We start from the raw sequence: 22386 nt of genomic DNA, 5'->3' as shown, positions 1-22386 counted from the left end.
TGACAGCTAGTGAAATATTCAGGAGAAAACATTTTACTAGCCCAGGGAAGCTTCCTGAAGTATTTACTACTGATAAGCAATTTTTCATAAGACAGAATATATGAAATTATTAGAAGATAAACTGTTAAGCCAGTAAATCAGCCACATTAATGTTATATATTCTGTATCTGTAAGTGTGAACTTTCCAAAGAAGAACTTCCTACAAGAATGACATTTCCTCCTTGTGTCACACCTGAAGTTGGACTAAGCCTACAACACAGCAAACATGGCTGCAGAATGAACCTGTCTCATTTCAGAAACATAATTTTTTATTGAACATTGCAGGTTTTTTTTTTCTCTGAGCCATTGACTCTCAGATTAATCTTTTGCAAGATAACAAATGTTTTACATGACTTCAGTTATCTTCTTCAATACTCTGGTAAACTCTAGGAGCTCTGCAGTGCTTTAGCTCAGTCTCTGGACAAAATAAGGAAATTGATTTATAAAGCAGTGGGCTCTATATAAACATTGAGGCCCAGCACATCAATCCTGTTTGGCTAGTTAGAGTTCTAATATAATATTTAAAGTACCAAAAAATTTAAAAGATAATATCATCTAAAATTTGATTTTCTAGAATGAACTCTGATGTAGAAAATAACAGCATGTTTCCCATATGTCCTGGTTACTTTTGTTGTTTTGTTTTATTTTTTTATTTTTCTTGTGAACTTGACACAAGCTAGAGTTATCTTGGAAGAAGAAGAGGTGGTGATGGTGGATCTTAACCCCAAAGAGAAACTTAAAAGCATGTTTTCCAAGTTTATTCTATGATATTGACAAAAGATCAATGCAAAGTTTGTCTTTCAAGAAAAAGTTCTAGCCAATTCACATAGTAGAGAAACATAGATATAACATCTAATGGACAACACTTGGACCTGTTTCTTGGGCCTAACAGCAATAGCACTATAATAGAAGCAATAAAAATACCTACCATAGGAGGGTTTCCAGAGAACTTTGGTACTGGGCATTCCTTTCTCTGTCCCCATTCTGAGATGTTGTTTGCACAGATATCTAAATTATGCTCTTTCAAACTTTCAGAAGTCTGTCCACGTACAATTCGTCTGGTGAATTAAAAAACAAACAAACAAACAAAAAAACCAAAACAACAACAGTAATTCCACTATTCCACTTGTTACTTAATAACAAGAAAGTAAGCTGCTTGAGATCCAGGACCTCATGTTTGTTAGGCAAGCACTCCAAATATGTATATGTATATATATATATACATATATATATAATATGAAAATATATATTTTTCAACCCTGATTAAACATATTACAAGTACACTTTTTGATGAATGACACCTTCTGAATAAGTCAGGGAAGGAAATGGAAATGTGTGATCTTGAATAGAAAACTGTGCAGTGGTGCAAATAACATCAACACATAACATTATGGAGTGTGAGTCTTGGGTTACCAACATGTGCCTTTTTAAAGGGAGAATGTGTAGTATCATTTCTATGTGTAGACAAACAGAACCTAGGAAAATGATAACTCTACCAGGCTGATTGCTAACCGAGGGAGTGCCTTTTGCATATTTAAAAAGGGTTTTCTGTCTTTGAAGACACTCCTACAAGCCAATCGTGTGGCCAGCAAAGTAGAGACTGCCTTTCATCTTTTAGAAAGGTATTGCTATCTACTGGACAACCCACACAACTATATACAGTGGCTTTGGGGATAGCAGAATGCATTATTTGTAGATCCCCAACTTGTCTAGGCCAGGCATGGTGTATACTTGTCATCCCCACATTCTACATGCTAAGGCAGGATATGACTTTGAGGATTCCAAGGCAGCCTAGTCATCTTTCTGAGATTTAACATCCTCACAGATATGAGCAACAACACTGTATTCCTTAAAGTACTTAGAGCCTAGTTAGGAAGTAAGCAAATGTTCGAATGTTGGCTAATTCTGGTATAGCGGTGATGAAAAAAACGAAGGCACAAAAATGAAGTAAGTCATTTTAAAGAATACGAATGACAAGGTCTACAGAATATATTGCTAGAGAGACATGGAAGTCCATTTGTAAAAGTCCATTTTGTTTGGGATACCTAAAATTTACATATCATTTAGTATATTCTGGGAATGGTTTAATTCAAGGCCATTTATTCCTCCACCCTTTTGTGAAACAGTACATAGCCCTGGCTGGCCTGGGACTCACTGTATAGACTAATCCCTTCCCATTCCTAGGTCTTGGTGAAGAGGCTTTCCTTATATGAGTACTTGTTTGGGGTAGGCTTGAGGAAAAGTACTGTTTTTCAATTATCTCAGTTAATCTATGGAATAAGCTGGAGAAGCAAGTCTTATTTTTGCAATTTTACATAAGAGTGGAAAACCAAAATAATTTGTTGAAAATAATTCTGTTTTTGAGCCAGCCAGCCTTGACCTCAGAGCTCAATTCTACCCATTCATACTTTAGTGGTCTTGGTAAAGTTAACTTCTTTTTTAGGAAATAATTTATTATTATTATTATTATTATTATTATTATTATTCATTACAATTTATTCACTTTGTATCCTGGTTGTAGCACCCTCCCTTAGCAACTCCCAGTCCCACCCTCCCTCCCTTTTCCCCAAAATTAACTTCTTTTGAGCTTCAGTTACTCCATCCATAAAACATGTATAGTTCCTCATTAAAGATTGAATTAAGTGCTCAATGGATATGGCATGTAGAAAACATCAGGTACAAAGCAAGAGTCAGAGGAATAGTAAGTACAAAGGGTCTTGATTCCCTAGTTCACCCGGGGAATAAATAATAAAAGAAATGTGATTTTTCTCCTTGTGCTCTAAATAATGGGACCATAAATCTGCAAAACTGAATTTTAATTCCAGTTCAACTGTTACTTAGCCACTAGCCCCTGAGCAATCACCTGACTAGTGTTAATAGCAACTACTACTTAGGTAGAGAATAAGGCAAATAAGTCTGGGTGTGATCCAAAGAAAGACAGCTCTCTGTGCCACTATACAAATAGGATGTGGTGGGATTAGTAAAGGAGGGAGGGGAAGAAAATGCTTTATCTTTTGATGGATTCTCTGAGATAGCTGCATGGTGAGCAAGTTCCACCTCAAGACACTGTTGCTTTAGGAGATCTTGGAGAGTTCATTCCTATAGGCTTTTCAGTGCTTAGAAAGAGTTTAGCAGGTGTGGAGATCAGGAAGTAGAGTAAGAATGCACACAGAAGTTGGCCACAGTTGCTTTTCCTCATCCTTCCTCTTTTCACTCTCAAGACTTGTTCACCCCTAGGTTACTGGCTTGAGTTTTGCATATTTACTTTCCCCACCTTTATGTTCCTGGAACTCTATACCCATCATGGAACGTCCCTGGGCTTGGCTTTTACGTGCAGGTGGTGTGTAAGAGTAGAAAAATAAAACTTAAGAGTAAAGTAGATTTTTCCAAGCATCTGTGTTTCATTATGAGAGTTTTCATCACCGCCTACTCAAGACCACCTGTTCTCTAGGCTACACACCAACCGGGAATGGCTTGGCCCACATTTTACCATTTTTACTTTTGAGTTCCACATCTACACAATAGAGGGGTTAAAAGAAACATTGAATGTCAAGTTTTTAGCACCTGACCAAGAGTTTGGTAGAAGTTAATGACTTTTATCATATTCAGAACTTTGTATTTTTTTAGCTAGCATTCCTCCACTGTTCCTGAGGTAGATCCTTATGTCCCATGGGAAACCATTAAAGATTATTGGTTTAAATCAAAATTAAACCAGCTGGAAAACAGAAAGGTGCTTCAGCTGATTAATCACTGAGTCTTTTACTTTGGGATTTTGCCTAAACTACTTGGGATTCAGCCATGGTAAACAGTATGGTGGGCATCCAAGAGCCTGCCAATGCTTTCAAGAAAGTATGGCTAGCAGAAGTAGACTACCTTGCTTCTCTTTAGAGTGGAAAGAATAGAGCAGACAATCCACACAGTCATACACAGTGGCCTTAAGATGAACCACAGTCAGTATATTTTATACACCAGGTACATATTTCAAGCTTATTTTAAATAACTGCGCTATGAATTAGATGGTAGAACAAGAAAGCAAAAAAAAATGTGGCTGTTTCTTCTGACTGACCTCTGCTGTACTCTCACACTCCCTTGGTAGACAGGATGACCACACAAAAGCAAAAAAGTCACTGTGCCTCTCATTAGGCAATGCATCTAGAAAGTGAACCCAAAGTATTTGGCAATGGAGTTGGAAAACTCACTCAGCTCCATGAATGGCAAGGCCGATGAAGAAGATCACAAAGAGATGGTGCGTATACCAGAACACTTCAAAGTAAGACCTCCGGATGGTTTTGGTAGAGGATGTGATAATCAGTATGAGACACAGTGTGATGACGATTCCTGTGATACCAGCCAGCCGAGTCACAGCCACATACAGGCCCCCTTCAGGATTCTGGAAAATAGAAACACGTAGGCTCATACCTGTAGGAGTATCCATTTTAAAGCTGTTTATGTAAGGCACTTCCTGTCCCTTTGGCTATTCTAATTGTGTCTCTCGGAGAGATATGGTGTTGTAGTTTCCAAATTTAAACTATTTCACATTATTGAGGAGTCATATGAGGAGTCATAGATAAAAAAAGAAGTGTTACATTCAGATGATTCTAATGGAGTTCAACTATAAAGAACTGATCTAGTAAAAGCTATCTTCAAAGCATTCTTTATCTGTTTGATTTGGAAAGAGGGCAGTACTTAACTGGCCAAAGAATTCTGATAATATTCGCCATCTAAGGCTAGATTCACTATGAGTAGACCCTGAGATGAGAGTTTATGGGCAAGTGACTTAGAAAGAAGCTGTTCCAAGAATAACTTGTCAGCAAAGAATGAATAGGTCAGAGAAAATGAAAAAGTTAGGCAAGGTGAAACTCACAGACAACATGTCACAGGGACAGCTTTAACTTGGCCTTCTAGATGCTCCCTCATGGCTAGTTTCAGAAAACTGAAGAATGGTGAAACAATTAGGCCAGATCTCTTATCAGCTGGCAAGAGGCTTAGAGAATAGGTGCTCTACAGCAGGCTGTGATGCACAGAGATGCACAGTGTCAGGCCATGCATCAGTCACCCCTATGAGACTGTCCCCCCCCCCTTTTTTTTGTCTCCAGTCTCAGAGAATTCTATTGAACAAGGATGAGAGAATTTCATACACTCAGGCATACACAAACCAATCTGATAGTAAGTTATGTCCCAGAGTTTGTACTGACTAAAGGGAAAGAAGCTGCATTTCAAAACCTGGACTCTTCAGTTATTTGCCAAAGGCTTCCCAGGGAACAGTAATTGTCCAGATCCTTTCAGACCATATCCTTGGGCAAAGGGATAAAAGCGGCCTCAAGGCAGTTCTTAGAAGTGGACACAGACTTAAGTGATTGAAAATGAAAATACTCTGGAGAAAGGGCAGAGTCAGTAAAAGTGGCCCATGGAAATCTGGACAGAGCATGAAAATGTCAGTTCAGCTAATATGTTCAAACCATCATCCTTATGTATCATGTGAAAAAAAAAAAAAGAACAATGGAAAGAAAAATTATCCATACTATCGCAGGGGGGAAAAAAAACCAGAATCACACAAGCTTTTCTCACTTTAGTTTAAATGTAAAATTTTGGGTAAAATTAAAGCTCTGTGTCTTATAGATGTTTTTGTAAACACAGAAAATGTGTTCAAAATTCAGCATGGGAATTTAACTGACTCTCTAAGTCCCTGAGTCATAAAAAAAAAAATGGCCTAAGCTTCTTTCTGAGTGTAAGAAGCTTCAGGAATTCATGGAATGAAAGCCTATGGATACCCTCATAGCTGCTCACAAAAAGTAATTAAAGAAATCTTCTTAAATCAACCAAAGACCTTGCATGGAGAGCACCTAGACCTCCTGCTTAAATGTAGCCAATGGGCAGCTCAGTCTCCATGTGGGTTCCCTAGTAAGGGAGCAGGGGTTGTCTTTGACATGGATTCAGTGAACTTCTCTTTGATCACTTCCCCCTGGTGGGGAGACCTTGCCAGGCCAAGAGGAAGAGGATCCAGGCAATCCTGATGAGATTTGATAGGCTAGGGTCAATTAGTAGGTAAGGAGAACTCCTGCTTTCAGTGGACTAAGGGAGGAGGATAGGGAGTAAGAGAAAGGGAAGTGGGATCAGGATAAGATGAGGGACAGAGCTACAATCAAGATATAAAGTAAAGAAAGTGTAAATAAAATAAATTAAAATTAAAAAAAAAACAAGACTGTACTGAAATCATGCTTGAGTTTAGACAAAACATGGGTTCTTTACCTATTACAGATTTAGCCCTGTTCTGTTCTTTCTGCCTCCCAGAAAAATAGTTACGATAGAATCTCACAACTATCCCCAATTTCTGTTCATATCCAATTCAAACAAATATAGGCTTTCTTAAAACCTCCCTCAAACCATCTAATACAAGCTTAAGTTGCCCAGCAAATCTCTCATAACATCCTCTGGGAGTATTTCACTCAGACTTCTTCAAGGTATAAGATCTCTTTCATTGTGGCAAGTAGTAAACCCAACTTTGATTGGACATGAATCCCACACTTTATTTTATTGGTATGCACAGTCATGAGTGAGTATGAAATTACTACAGGATTTGCATACAAACTCTCTCACAAGAGAGCCCAAGGATTCGGGAAGTACCTGAATTGTCTGGTCTCATGGGATCAGAAGTGTAGCAGACATTTTCTTTACACTTATATTCTAAACCATTAGCAAACTTTCATTGTTGTTTTTTATGGACACATGATAGTTTTTCACACAGTAAAACAAAAATCCTCTGTTTCAGTAGCACAGCAAACATCTGAATCAGAAAAGGAGTGGCTTACCTTGATTTTTTCTCTAGCAAAATTGAGATACTCTTCATTGTCCCTATCACCAATGTTAGAGAGTGCTACTGAATATGGGTCAGAATCTCCGACTCTGGCATTCACACACCACTCCACATTGAACAGGTGTGCAATGGTGTGAATCGCTAAAGAGGGCAGAGAAGAAAAACAAAGAGGGAGAAAGGTATGCACAAAATTATTGAAATCTAGATTTATGGCTACAGCCTTGGACTCACAAGAGAAACAAAGGGATGGGGCCCTAGGATGCTTTAAACAAGAACTGGGTCCCAATAACCAGAGAAGCAAGACTGTTCTAGTTGGTCAGCTTCTTTCTGCCTGTGTGACTGTGGAAAAATCATGCAACCTCTCTGGTACTGGCTCCCTCATTTGTAAATGAAGGTGTTGAACTAATATTTCTGAAGTTCCAACCAGCTTCTAATATTATACTTTTGCCAGATTCACATCCTCTTTTTTTCCCTAATGTGTTTGTGCTCAAATGAGAAAAGCACCTGTGTGATGTCTGCTTAATCATCTCCAGACAGAAGTGGTAAATGTAGTTGAATTAATGCAAACTAATGGTCATCAGCAAGAATCTCTTAAATTAAAAAGAAATTGCATTTATTATTTAACTATCACTTGCCTTGAGCTTCCTAGGGGCCTGACCTTGTTATAAGTGCTTTACAATTCCTCAGTCCTTATAGTAAACCATTGATCCAAGTATGTTTAATATCAGTTCATCTGAAAGATGAAGAAATTAAGGCATAGATTGCTTTAAAATCTTGCCCAAGATCATCTAACAAGAAGACGCTTAATTGGGAATCAAAACCAAGCTGTGTGACTCACATGTCTGTATTCTTACTGGTATAGTATGTTACTTTCTAACAGGATATTATCATTCATTTCTTTGGACGCTTTCATTTACCACAACTCAAGGTCCTGCAAAATCTGGTAGAAGAAGAGGAACCCAGTTAAACACCTCTAAACTAAGCTTATTTTCCTCAGGTAAGATTTATAATCCCACAGGCAGAGTAGAAGCCTTTTTTGTTCATTATTCTGTGTGTCTATTTTCTGGCAAAAAAATTATTTAAGTGAATTCATGGAGATTGTGTAACAATTCTAGGCACATTCTTTGCTGTAACAACACCCCCATCACTTTAGTCATAATAATATGTAATACAATACATAAAAATACACATTGTATGCATATATGACGATATAATAGTAATCATCACTAAGGTATGCTGGTGGCAACGGTTTTCGTAAAATATTTTCAATTTACAGCTCATATTTTTGTAGGCTTACTGCAAAAATCCACAAAGACTACATTTGTAGCAAAGCGATTTGGTAGAATGAATACAAAATTTTGTGTGTTCACTAGCAAACATTTTTGATACTAAAATAATAGGAAATGGTGAGATATGAGGACATACTGTATGGCATATATTAATTTTATTTATATAGGATGACCCTATGGTTTAAAAAAACATAGTTATAAATTCTGACCTCTAGAAATAACAGTGTGAATGATTTGAACTGTTCTCATCTGACCATAACATAACGGACCTGAATACATGTATTCATGAGTAGAGGGATCCTTTGTTACAGTTACTCTCTGCATTTCAAATGTTTTCCAAAACTTACCAGTGTGAAGTGCTATCATCCATGCTACCATTTTATGGAAAGTGAGGTTCCTATCCAGTTGTCTTCGAATTCTTGTTGAGCAACACTTTGGATGAAGAGAGAGAGAAAAAAATGGTAGAAATTGTTAATGTGAAACCTTTCTATGTCCCAGACACTTTACATGTATCCTCTCATGTAAATTTCAAAACTGCTCTACAAAAATATATTACCATCCATTTGGTTGATGAGAAAACAGATAGAGGTAGGCATCTCTCCCAGTTCAAATAGCCAGCTTAAGTAATGTTTTCTGTTCTCACACTAGTGACAGGAATCCCTGTCTCAAATACATTTTTCATTGAATTTTGACAAAATATATTTGTAGCTATTATTAATTTATTTAATAACAATTGATCTAAAATTTCATAAAGCGTTGGACTGCTGTCACGTTCCTAGGAGTCTGGTGGGTACAAAGTTGAGTGAACAATTCTAGAACAAGTGAACAAGGTCTTCAATACAGTTGCTCATATATACTTTAAGAGGACAGAAATGGGTTCATTCACTCATTTACATCAGAGACATTACAGGCAAGATCATTATCATATAATAGTAATAATAATGATGATAATAACTGTTACTGAGAGCTTGTGAAAGGAGCTGCTTCAAGCATTTTACATGTGTTGGCAACTTAATTCTTTTTTTCTTTTTTATATAATTTATTCACTTTACATCTTGATTGTAACCCCCTCCCTCATCTTCTCCAGGTCCCACCCTCCCTCTTTCCCCAATCCCCCTCCCCTAGTCCTCAGAAAGGGGAAGCCCTCCTCCCCTAGGCAACTTAATTCTTATGTTGGTTCTATGAAGGAGAAGTCATTATGATTGTTACTTAACAGCTGATCAAACAGGGTGATTATCTTGCTTTATGTAACATAGCCAGTGAGGGGCAGGGATCAGATTTAAGTCCAGACCATCTGAGAATAGTTTGGATCACTATTGCAGTATGATACCTTGACATTCAAAATAGAAAGTGTGACTCTAGTGCATTTGGCTCTCCTGCATATGTTAGAGTGCATGGATTTGAACCTGGAGTTGTTAGTGATCAAAGCAGCAAAAACAAAACCTTGTTGATGGTTGATGCTGAATTTTAACCTCATAAAAACTGGCCTTTTGCTTGTTCTAGCTGCATTGCTCCACAATTTAAATGTACTGCTACAGAAAGTCAAAGCACTTTAAAGAGGACAGTGAACTTCTAAAACAATCTTGGTTATTGTCAATATGTTGCTCTAAATAGTGTACTCAATTTAAATAAGGAGGTTATTTATTTTTTAAAAAAATTCTGATTTTGTAGAAAAATATGATTGTATGGAAAAGTGTACCTGCTCCATTGTTTCTCAGCTCACCACACCCAAAAGGAGGGAAGGCTACACAAAAGATGACACTTGGAAATGCAAAAATACTAGAAAGGAAAACTATAAGGATTCCAGATAAATGAGAAAAGCCTTTTCAAGTGCCTTGTGTGACACAGGTCATTTACCCATCACTTAATGCCATAATGCTGTCTCTGTTATAGATTTAAAAAAAATAAAATTTTACTTTAGTTGGGACTTCAGTCTATTATTTGTCTATGGAAAGTCCATGTTCCTTTCTATCAAATCAGATGCAAAAACACCATCATTATTATTTTAAGTGCCTCAAAGTCACACGCAAGAATGAACATTTTTAGATTCATAGTAGAAAATGGTTATAGAAAGTGAGGCGAGGATAACAAATACTAGAAGGGAAAGAAATCAATAAAGGGCATATTATCATTTAGCTATCACTGTCTCCTAACAGTGGGATTATTCAGACCACAGAATTCCTTTACAGTTTTAAGGAAATTGCCTCTTGTGTTTTATTTTTCTTCTTTTTTTTTCTTTCTTAATTACACTTTATTCACTTTGTATCCCCCCCACTGTGGTTCCCTCCCTCCTCCCATCCCAATCCTTCCCTTCCTCCACCCTCTGCATGCATGCCCCTCCCCAAGTCCACTGATAGGGGAGGTCTTCTTTTCCTTCCTTCTGATCCTAGTCAATTAGGTCTCATCAGGAGTGGCTGCATTGTCTTCTGTGGCCTGGTAATGCTGTTTCCCCCTCAGGGGGAGGTAATTAAAGAGCAGGCCAACCAGTTCATGTCAGAGACAGTCCCTGTTCCTATTACAATGGAACCCACTTGGATACTGAACTGCCATGGGCTACATCTGTGCAGGGGTCTTAGGTTATCTCCATGCATAGTCCTTGGTTGGAGTATCAGTCTCAGGAAAGACCCCTGTGCTCAGATTTTTTTGGTTTAGTTGCTCTCCTTGTGGAGTTCCTGTCCTCTCTAGATCTTACTGTTTCCCACTTCTTTTCTAAGATTCCCTGCACTCTGCCCAAAGGTTGCCCATAAGTCTCATCATCTGCATTGATAGTCTGCACCTCCTGTGTTTTAACTGCCATGTTCCACCAGTTTTTCAAAGCCCATCTGGTAGGCAGAAATCTGAAGTGACTTGTAACAACCTTATGCAATCTTCTCCCTTGACTTTGGATAGGACCTGTGAATATGAAATGTGATTTTGTTTGTACTATAGGAGAAAGTGGATTCTGCAGATGTAAAGTCCAAAATTGAGTTAAAGAAAGAGTTTTGTTTTTTTGGTCCCCCTCCCCCATCCCCATCCTGGGGAGATCTGACACTATCACGTAAACTCTTGAATTCTAGAAGTCCCAAGTGGAGGAAGTAAGAGATTTGAAATACAAAAAGGAATTAAGGTACTGCTGCTGTCTGGAAGATGGAGGCAGGTATTTTGGCAGGGAGGCAATGGGGTCTGTAGGATCAGAAAGTGGCCATGGGATGACTGGTAGCATGGAAACAGGAACCATGCACCTGCAACTGTAATGAACAGAATTTTGCAAAGAAGGGGAAACTTAAGAGGTTTTGTTTGTTTCTTTTTTATTTTGTTGTACAGAGCTGAGGGTTGGAACCCAGGGCCTGTGCATGCTATAAACTTTATCTTCTGAGCTTAAACTTTCAGAACACTATTCAAATCCAGTTTCTAGCTTGATTCATTCCTCTCAGTCTGTCACACGTTTTTATCTCATGCTCACAGAATACCAAGTAGAGAAGTCAACTCCAAGGTGCTGGATCTTGGCTTTACACAACTTTTAGCTTGCAAATGAGGGTTGTTCTAAACCAATACATTTGTGGCAATTTGTTGCACAGCAGGAGATAATTATTAGCATCCTTCCTGCAGTAGTGAACTGTATTGGACTCATAAGAATCCTGGGGTGAGCCAGGAGTGGTGTCACACTGCTGTAATCCCAGCTCTCACGGATGCAGAGGCAGGTGGATCTCTGTGAGTTCAAGGTCACTCTGCTCTACAAAGCAAGTCTAGGACAACTATGGCTCACAGAGAAACCATGTCTCAAAAAAACAAAACAAGCAAACAAACACATGATAGGAATTAGTATAGTTGAAAGCAGTAATGAATTATGTTTGAAACTAAGTTTTGCCTTCACATGTAGCTATGGTGAGTCACTTGGGACTTACCTGCAGGACAGTTTTCTGACCTGTCTAATCATGAAAATTCTTTTCTAGGAAGCATGTATTCAATGAGAGATATTTTATTGGAATCTGAAGTTATTTTGTATCATTGTGTAACTAAGTTCTCAACTAATATAGCCTGGCTTTTCAGCTAGAGGACAAGCATTCTGTACAAAGATAAATATGCTATGTACTTTCAGTTTTTTTAATAATCACTTGATCACACAAACAAATCACATTTTCACTGCCTTGAAAATAAAATCATTAAGCCTATATGCATTTGCCACTGCTTATTTTCTATTTTCTTGAAGGAGGTGTTGAGATGGAAATTCACTATCTCCTGCATCATAACAAAGTTGATGAGAAATAGTATGACTTTATTAGGTTCACTGTCATCTCCATAATCTCATCTTTATCACTATCATTAGCATCAATAATATTTGAAAAATAATAGATGCTCATTTGCCTTATCAAACTTTGACAGAAACACTTAGAAAAAAGATAAATGCAGTGTCAGAACAATGGAGAGATATGATTAGGTAATACATTGTCTATTCAGATATAACCATTATACCTTAATATCTCGTTAAGGCAGAGTACATTTTATTCAAAGAAAAAACTGATGAGTTGGTGCAACAGGTCCAACTTTGGCAGCAATCCTTGATTTTTCCTAACTGCTGTTTTCTATGTGGTCAGGAATGAATGGTAAACAAATTTAAGAGCAGCCACAAGTCATGCTAATATTAAGCTTTCAAGAACGTGACCTCCTCACCACTTCCTGAAAACAGGGAATGATGATCAGTTAGTGAAGTTTGAAGGCTTTACTGTCTTTTATTGTCTGGGCCCTTTCTGTTACTCTCTACCCTACAGGTAACATTTATGTGCTTCTACTCACCTCTGAATTCTTGCCAGCCATTTCCCAAATAGCCAAGCTCTCATCATGCCTTATAGCTTCCTCAAAGGACTACCTCTTTGTTTCTGGCCATTGACTCATAAAAGGAAGTTTCTTTGTTGCTGTCACAAAGATCTTTGTCCAATTTCAATAAGCTATCATTATAGTGCAAGGGCAGTTGTTGGGACATCTTGGCAAATTTCTATGCTCTATTGAAACTTAATTTCATAATAATGAAATGTGGAACTAAGATGAAGAGCATGTTTAATAGGACAAATGGGGAGCTTTTGTAGCTCCATTTTATGCATACTTGGTCTTATTGTGTTTGCATTCTATATTTATAAACATGGTAGGTAAAATGTCAAGAGCTAGCCTTACATCTGCCTACAGAACTCAGGCAAAGAATAAGTCATGCTTGCACATGACAGCAGTAAACATGTGATAAATATGAAGACTATCACTTTGTGAGGCACTCCTTATAATTTTGAAATCCCATGTTCATTCTATATCTCTTCCACATGACCTTAAGCTCCTTAAGCTTACTCACTCTGTGTCTCCAGTTATTACTATATAGAAAGACCTCTGCAAGAGGGACGACTCAATAATTGACAAACTTAATAAGTATATTTAAATTTACTAAAAGTATGTTCATTCACTTTTCTTTCTTTCCTTCTTTCTTTTTTTCCAACACTTGGCATGTTCTTTACCACTGAGCTACATCCTACCTCAGAGGACATATTAATGTTTAAATTTGCATTGTGTAGCCTCCTTCCCTCCTTAATTTTTCCTGAGATAGAAAGCATAAGGCCTCTAGGAGGCTACCTGGTTAGAGGCAGAACCATGAAGAGGCTCTCTGACTCAGAGACTGTATAAGACAAGAGACCTTGCCTTTTAACCTTCCTGTTTGATTCTGATCTAAAGATAAAGACTGTCACAAGTTAGAATTTTTTGTCTCTACACATGCAGGTGAAGTTATTAAAATTTCGCTCAGGGACTTCTATATGCTTAGCCCTATCCTTTTCCCATCTCCCTCAACAAAGTTAGTTGAGAGCATTTACCCTATAATTTTGGAGGGTGTTAAGGTTACACAGCCAGAGGGCCTTTTCCCCTCTGGGTAAAAGAAGGTTTTGAAAACAAAGTCTAAATGATTTTGACCTCCAAAACTGAACTGAAATTCTATGACTCTTTAGTTAGCATACTGTTCCATTAACAAGTTCTTGACATTATTATATCCTTATCATTTCTACACTAGGTTATTTAGCAGGTTCAAATACTTATATTAAACAGAACATGGGGACAGGTCAAAATGCTTAGTTGACACATACAAAAATGAATAGGTTTTGGGAACCCAATTACCTGAATATGGATCCCAATACTCCTGTTTAATTGTGTTCCCACAACTTGATATGAATTCTGTGGAGCTTCAGTGGTCTGTGCCAGTTACTATTTCCAACATTAGTCACAGCATATCCACTCATTTAAATCCCAATCAGAGAAGTAGTTCACATTTCATATTGCCAATCTCACAAAGAAGGGCATACCATACCTGTAGCAGATCACTGCTTTTGAGGGAGGGGAGATGGGAAGCAGAACAGGTGGTATGAAAGTACGAGGCACAATTCGACAGGAGGAAGAATGTAAATGTGGTTGGACAAGAGAGAGCTTGGGAGAAGAGGTGGTGGAGAGGCTGCTCAACCAGAACAAAGTAGGTATAAACATGCTTTAAGGGGAACCATTACTTTGTGTGCTAATTTAAACAAATGACTTGGGGGGGGGTGGAATTGTTCTTTTGTGTGAAGATCTTTCTGGTTACAGAGCTTGGTTTTTCTCCAATTTACCATTGCTATTAAAAATTCTCCTAACAGTCTTTACCCATGGGCAACAAGATGCCCCACAGCTGACATTCATATGTCTGCTCCTGAGCATTCAAGACAATGCAACTTCAGGTTATGGGGTAACAGGGATTTCTTAACTGACCATCTTGGTGAAAACACTGCCTGTTTCTCAGGCTTCACTTCCTCTAAATAAAAAAATATTCTGATGGGGACAGGGAAAAATTTTTTCAGTACCCAAATCATGTCTACATAAAAAGTAAAAAGTTATTGCACAACCTTTTCATTTAGCAAATCTTTATCTGGCTCCTGTATTATTTGAAAGATGGGTGGCTTGGCGGTCAGCCTTTCAATCCAGTGAGATTAAAACTTGGCGTATTCTTCCATTCAGGAGATGATTTTGAAAGCCTTGTGATTAATGACTAACACCAACTACTATTGTTAGGTTTTGCCCTGGCTTTCCCAGTTTGCAAGGCAAAAATGTGACACATCAAATTAATGACCCAATAAAGGAGCTTTTATCACAGTATTTTTCCAGAGATAAAGACCGTTATTCTTTCCAGTGAATATCAAAGGATGTGTCAACCTTCTTCCTTTATTTTTGTTGGCTTAACTTGTTTTGCTGCTGAGCAAAGTGATTCTAACATGGATTTACAGTGCTGAAGGTGGGCTGGGGCCTCCTGAATATTGTACTACTTCCAGAGTCTTCAGGTAAATTAGAATCCTGAGAGTGGAGTTTAGGGAGTATGTTTAAGACATGCGCTAAATAATGTTAGCAGCAAAAAGATAACACAGAATCTTATAGGTTACAAGTACTCTTTCTACATTAAAGTGGTGATGTGAGGGCAAAGGGGGTTCTAGGCATGTAGAAAGCTCTGAAAATTCCAATACCATGGAACTAACAATTGTTTTCCTTGCTTTTTTTGTTTTGTTTTTAACAGAATCTTACTATGTACCTGAGGCTGACCTAGAACTCACTATGTAGCCTGGAATGGCCCCAAACTTAAGATACACTTGTCCCAACCTCCTCATTGTTGGTATTATAGGCATGTGCCACCACAGGAGTAAACTATTCCTAATCATATTTTCTTATAGTATGTTGTTTTCTGCATTGGTTGAATTTGCTCTAGATGTTATACAGAAAATATGTTTTCTGAATTAATTTTAAAAACATTCTTGAATGCTTAGTTCCTAAATGTCGTATGTTTAACCCATATACTCCTACACATGTATATTTACTTCATGCCTCTATTTTTTATTTCATTTTTTACATATACAGTGTTTTGCTTGCACTCCAGCGAAGGGCACCAGATCCCATTATAGATGGTAAAGAGCAACTGTGTGGATATGGGGAATGGAACTCAGGACCTCTGGAAGTAGTAGTCAGTGTTCTTAACTTCTGAGCCATCTCTCCAGCGCATATATTTACTTCATAACTAATGTTTATGTGTAGTTTGTTTAGCTGCTTTTTAAAGCTTTCAGGTTAAATGGTTGTTCCAGGAACCTTTACCCTCAAATAGTATAATACATATGTATATATGTATGTGTGTATGTATGTATGTATGTGTATGCATCTATGTCTGTATATGTATAAGTAGATGTAGATGCAGGTACATATGATGTGTATCACAGCATGGGACCTGGTGTAGCTTATGAATATTCTACACAAGATGAGCTTCAAAAAGCATTACTTGGTTTTTCCTTAGAAAAACGATGGTTTAGAAAATTTGATTCCCTCAACAGAATTTTTGCTCTTACCGCGCTGGAACCCCTGAGGAAGGAGAGCAGATTTCGACACACTGGCAGCAGGATCAGCATGCAGTTGAAATTCAGGCAGGCTGCAGGTGCCCTGGCCAGAGCCAGAGCTGACTAGAAGAGAGAAGAGAGGGAGTAGAGAGACTCTGGTGGGGTAAATGCCCATAATTCTCTTCCCCGGCACCCCAAAAGCTCCTCCAAGGTATCAGTAAAGGAATTTCCATCATGGTAGAAAATTTTTGTTTAAAATCTACTTGTATTTTTCTTTTTTGAAACATGAAACTTTCTTTTTACCCCAGCTCAACATTTAAAAGTTTCAAACCTGATGAGAAGTAGAATAAATTTACTTTGAGTTCTTGTATATCCACCTCCCATACGACACCTTTTTTATATTTTGCTTTATCAGGTATCTGTCTTTCCACCCTTTTCTCCTTGCAGAATGTCAGATGACGTCCTATATTTCTGTTGCTCTCTGTCTTAGTCCCTTGAGACAAGGTCTCACCTTGAAGCAGGAGTAAACTGTCTTTTGTATAGTCTAGTGTTCAGCAAGCTCTTGTGATCCTACTGTCTCAAGTACTCCCTTCATCTTCTAGTAGTGGGGTTTAGGTGCATGTGGTCCCACTTGGCTTTTTACATGAGAGCTGGAGAACTAAACTCGTGTTTCCGTGCTTGTGCAACAAGAACTTCTATCCTTTGAGTCTCCCCCTGCCTCTTATATATATGATACATTTTAAAGTAAGTTACATGCATCACTTTCCTTCCTCCTAAATCTTTAAGCATGCATACCATTAACACAAGGTGAGTATCAAAACTAGGTCTTTGATTTTAAACAAAGTTCCCTTAGCATGTAGATCTTAACTGTAACTTAAGTTGGTATGGCATAATACTTGGGCAAAATTAGTTTAGCAATATCTAAAGATGTTGATTATTTACAGAGAGAACAGATCACTATAAATATATTAGAGACAATTTTAATAGTGTCATATGATTATTTGATATTTATGCATATGGTTATAATATTATTAATGTAATATAATATTATTAATGTTAATAATATTTTCAAAATTATATAACAAATGGTGTGCTCTGGGAGTGGCTGCAGTTGTAATTATTTTCATTTGTGATGAAGGGACGTGACAGTTCAAGGAAGAAACAGATACTACTTAAGAACGGAAGGAAATTCAAGGACCTCCACACTGCTAGACTACAGAAATGATGTGGTATATGAACAAGTTCCTCAAAGGCTACAGATGCAGCTTAATGTTGATTTTCTCAAGATAATTTCACATGTCATTAGGAGGAAGGATTCTCCATGCAAAAAAAAAAACCCAAACAAACAAACTAACAAACAAAAACAAACAAACAAAAAAAAAAACAAAAAAGAACTTAGGAAAAAAATACAAAAAATTTCAGTTGTCACACCATTGTTACCCCATATGGATAGCTTCCAATAGGCTTTCCATTCTAGAGATTCTATGTTAAGCTCAGCACATATTGGTGGAGAGCGATGTGGATAGGATGCTTTGCCATACTTCAGGTTGTTACACTGGCAGGCCTTAAGAGACTCTTGCTAAGGAATTTACAATTGGGGGAGTAAAGCTGGTGGTGTTATCTTAGTTGGTCAGAATATTTATTTAAAATGTTAAAAAGAATAAATATGAGTACATCTGACTAGAAGTACAAGCTGGCCAATATTGCATGAGATAGAAGGTATACTCACCCCGAGGAGTTTTCGAGTATAATTGTACTTAGGTCCATCATCATAAACCTTGTAGTACGTCACAAAGAGGAAGACGTTCAACCCCAACCACACCAGCTGAACAAACGGAAAAAGTCGTATGAGGTTTATATCTCCCAATAGGTAGATTCTGTATGAGACCAGAGTCAAATGAAGGGCAGGACTTCCTCAAGTTCAGACTTTGACAAAGGTCTGCATGCAGCCAGCTTTGTATCAACTCTTTCCTAGTCCACTGCAACTGCAGTTTTCAGTAATTGACTTTGTCTTTCTTCATTGTTTTGTATGATTGTTTCACTCCCTGGTCAATGCACTAAATTAGTTTCAGTCTGTCTCATCTCTTTCGTCTTTCCTTGTCTTTTCATTTTAACCCTAGACAGACAGGTAACAGGGGTTGATAAGTAAAATAAGAGCAGGCAGAAATAAGGTATTATTGTGTCTCTCAACCTGTAGGAAATTGAACTCTAATCTCACAGATGCCAGTCACCTGCCTGTAGCACACACAGCTTACCATTCTATTTGATAAATTTTTCTTAATTTTTGAAGGAGGACTATTGAGCATGGGTAAGGGGGTAAAGGTCATGGAATTTAAAAACAAAGTAAACATTCTAGATTTTAAATTCACATTTGATCCCAACAACAACTTTATCACTGAATGATACTGCTCAATCTTCTACCTTCATCTCCATAGTGGTTTTGCTTAAATATTAAATTATTAGTTACCATTAATATTAGCTATTAAGTACCCATGGATGTTTCATTACAGAGAAGGTGCTACAGAAAAGTCATTTCTTTTGCCATTCTCCCTAACTCTTGATTTCTAAACCATGTCTTTACTTTCATATATGTTCATGTATAATTTAAAAGATTACTTCCTGGGGAAACTGTGATTAGAATGAAAGAGATTTCAACTTATTTCTTAGGTGAGTAATCTTCTCTTAAAGTAGCAGGAAGTACTCAAGACTACACCTTCAAATCCTCATGTGTCTATATTGCATTAGGATGTTGGTTTGGCTTGAAGTATATTTCAATAAAATATTTGTTGTTTTAACTTTAACTGTGCTAATAATTTATTGACATCCCCAGAACTCAAAGCCTACATGCATTATATTGTAAATACTTACAAAACTTCCATCCATGTGTGATTTTTAATATCATGCTCCATAGCTGCTTTCAAGAGTATTTAGATACCACATTTCTTTCTATTCAATTCATCCATAACTGCTTTGCTAAGAATACTAACTTATGAGTTCAGAAAAGAAACCAACGTGTGTTTGAAAATCAGCCAATCTGCTGAATCTGAGAAGGGGGTCAAGGTCCTCTCTGTGCATGGACCTTGGTTGGTGCCTCTGTCTCTATAGGACCCTGTGGGTTCTGATTTTTTAGCTTTGTTGGTCTCCTTGTGGGGCTCCAGTCCCCTCCATGTTTGCCCCACCTCTTCTTCCATAAGACTCCCTGTGCTCTGCCCAAAGTTTGGCTGTGAGTCTCACCTGTTGGGTGAAGCCTTTCAGAAGACCCTCTATAGTAGGCTCCCATCCTGTTCCCTCTTATCTGCCATCTCTGGTGTCAATCCTGTTTGCCATTCTGAATGAGATTTAAGCATCCTCGGTAGGGTCCTCCTTAGTGTATAGATTTTACACTTAGTGTATAGTCTGTAGATTTTAGTATAGCTATTCTATATCATACAACTAATATCCACTTATAAATGAGCATATACTATGCCTGTCTTTCTGTTTCTGGGTTACCTCACTCAGGATGATATTTTCTAGTTCCATCCATTTGCCTGCAAATTTCATGATTTCCTTGTTTTTAATAGCTGAGTAGTATTTCATTGGGGAGCAGAGGCTGCCTCCACATGAACTCAATTGCTTGCTCTTTCATCACTTGCCCCTGGCAATGTGGTCTTGCCAGGCCACAGAAGAAGAGGACCCAGACAGTACTGATGACACTTGATAAGCTATGTGCAGATGGCAGAGAAGGAGAACTCCCCCTTACAGTGTACTAGGGGAACGGGATAGGGGGAAGAGGGAAGGGAGGGTGGGACTGGGAGGAGTTGAAAGAGGGGGCTTCAATCAAGACATATAATGAGTAAATTGTGAAAAAAATGAAAATTAAAAAAAGAAAATCAGCTACAACCTTACTTCCAAAGTTGTTTCTCATGATAGATTAATAGACATATATATTTGTGTATTATATACATACTTTATATGTACATACATACATAAAATATACTTTCTGCATATATATGAGTCCAGATGATTTAGTTCAATTCTTTCATCTCTATTTGTTGTAAAATTCACAAGCAACTACAGTTCAAACTTTATATTAAAAATGTACTTGTTTTAAAAAAAATTTGAGAACTCTGATTTTTGGTGTTAAGACTAAAATAAAGGCAACTTTCCTATCCAAGAAATCTGTAAGTCAGAAAGCAGTACAGTTTTAATTGACCGTTTTAAGTCGTTAACATAAACATTGGAGAAGTTTGCCCCTGTGTAATTAAGAAAAACTTTCTCAGAATTAGAGATGGTTAGTATGAAATATATTTCATGCTCTCTGTTAAATGCTGGCTAACGTCATAACATTAGGAACTCAGAAACTAGGAGAAATGAGAGCCACTGGCTCATATTTTTAATTAAGAAGCTTGGGATGGAAAAACTAACTCAATATACTTACAAATAGATGTTTCTTCACAGAATAAGTAAATTTCTTTAGCAAACAATATTAATAAAAGCTGTCACTCTATTTTAGCTTCCAAGAGAACTCCAACATGTCAAAGAACTTATAATTTACCTGGTTTTGATACTTACAATGACAAAGATGGAGAGTCCCTCATTCACAGCCCAGTTCCCCATGGTAGCAAAGTGTGCTGTGTCTGCCTTTCTTCTCTACCGTGCTTCTTCTTTGCATGAGGAAATGAAAACGGCGACCTTGGGCAATATGTTTCCTTTTCTATTATCAGAAATTAGCTAATCATTGGTCAACTGAAAGCCTGTTTCCATAACAAATTTAAATCTTCAAACCCACACCAAAACTACAGAAAGAGAGATCTCATGATCCAGCCAGAAGTAAATACATTGGAAAATGAAATTAATAACTACAACTGACAGACTGTCAGATTTTAAAATTTGTTTTCTCATTTATCAGATTATTTGTTTAGTTTATGAACGTATTGTACACAGTGAATTTTTTAACTTAACTAGTCATCTCCCTGCGTTTTTCAGTTTATCCAGCTAGCCATGTCTTGGTGCCGGGTAAAACATATTAAACACATGTGGCATCTTCTGACAGGTTTCACAACAGTATTTATTCTCTTTGGGTAAAGTAAAAAGAGTGATAGATGATATGAATAGGGTGTTTACCATGTGCCAATTTGATATTCTAAAATGGATATAGGTCTCTACTGTATTTGTGGATTGGAACATATATATAAATACATATATATGCATAAACAGAAACATTTTTATGCACACATATACATCCATTCATTTGATTCTCACAAGTCAATTCCTATAAAGTAAGTTCTGTTTTATGATTACATTTACAGATGAAGAGCTGAGACCCAGAGCAGTGAACTTACTCAGGCCCAGTTCCAGTACCAAGGAATAATGCAGGTGGTTATTTGAAGCCCAAACCACTGACATCACGTGTAAGATACCAGAAAAAAAGCTTAAATTTGTCAACTCCACTCTAAATCACTCCACATAAGACTACAGGAAAGGAAATTAAAAAAAAAAAATACCAAAACACTTAGATAACAATCATGTTTCCAGGCAGACAGTCTATATACTAAGTGTGTAAACACGTTAAGATCAAAGGTATGTCAGTGTGTGGTAGATGCTAAAGCTACATGTAGCACACTTAGCTCCAGGTTGCTATTCAGTCTTCAAGACATGAAACAAAGGTTATCATGGCAACCTGACAGGTTGATGAAAGTTGACTAATTGTACAAGCATGGCTATGCACTAGTTACAGCTAATAGAGAAGTTCCAGAAACAAACTAGAACACAGGAAGAGGACAAAAGAGTAAAAGAATACTAGGTAGACACTCTCAGTTGCTGTCTATAAAGTACATTGATGGTCTCTGGGGTTACGGCAATTAGTAAAACAGTATGCTTTTTTCACTGCACGATAGTTAAAGAAAGGTATTCTGAT

The 22386-nt window shown here is 37.4% G+C and overlaps 1 protein-coding gene across 1 annotated transcript in view; it reads right to left on the bottom strand.

Annotated features, from left to right (window-relative positions):
• Window positions 1-21164, bottom strand: part of LOC110565013 (cytochrome b-245 heavy chain) — a 35351-nt gene extending 14187 nt beyond the window's left edge. The window contains exons 1-7 of the mRNA XM_060375732.1: window positions 21042-21164; window positions 18220-18315; window positions 16503-16613; window positions 8490-8574; window positions 6849-6994; window positions 4239-4429; window positions 968-1097 (exon numbers count right to left, since the gene is read on the bottom strand). Coding sequence (XP_060231715.1) covers window positions 968-1097; window positions 4239-4429; window positions 6849-6994; window positions 8490-8574; window positions 16503-16613; window positions 18220-18315; window positions 21042-21086 — 804 coding nt within the window. The 5' untranslated portion in view covers window positions 21087-21164. The remainder of the gene's footprint in view (window positions 1-967; window positions 1098-4238; window positions 4430-6848; window positions 6995-8489; window positions 8575-16502; window positions 16614-18219; window positions 18316-21041) is intronic.
• Window positions 21165-22386: the final 1222 nt, after the last annotated feature.

This window comes from Meriones unguiculatus, chromosome X (genome assembly GCF_030254825.1).
Source record: "Meriones unguiculatus strain TT.TT164.6M chromosome X, Bangor_MerUng_6.1, whole genome shotgun sequence".
Taxonomy (NCBI): Eukaryota; Metazoa; Chordata; class Mammalia; order Rodentia; family Muridae; genus Meriones; species Meriones unguiculatus.
The sequence above is the reverse complement of the archived record's forward strand: the minus strand, read 5'-3'. Positions and strand labels throughout refer to the sequence as shown.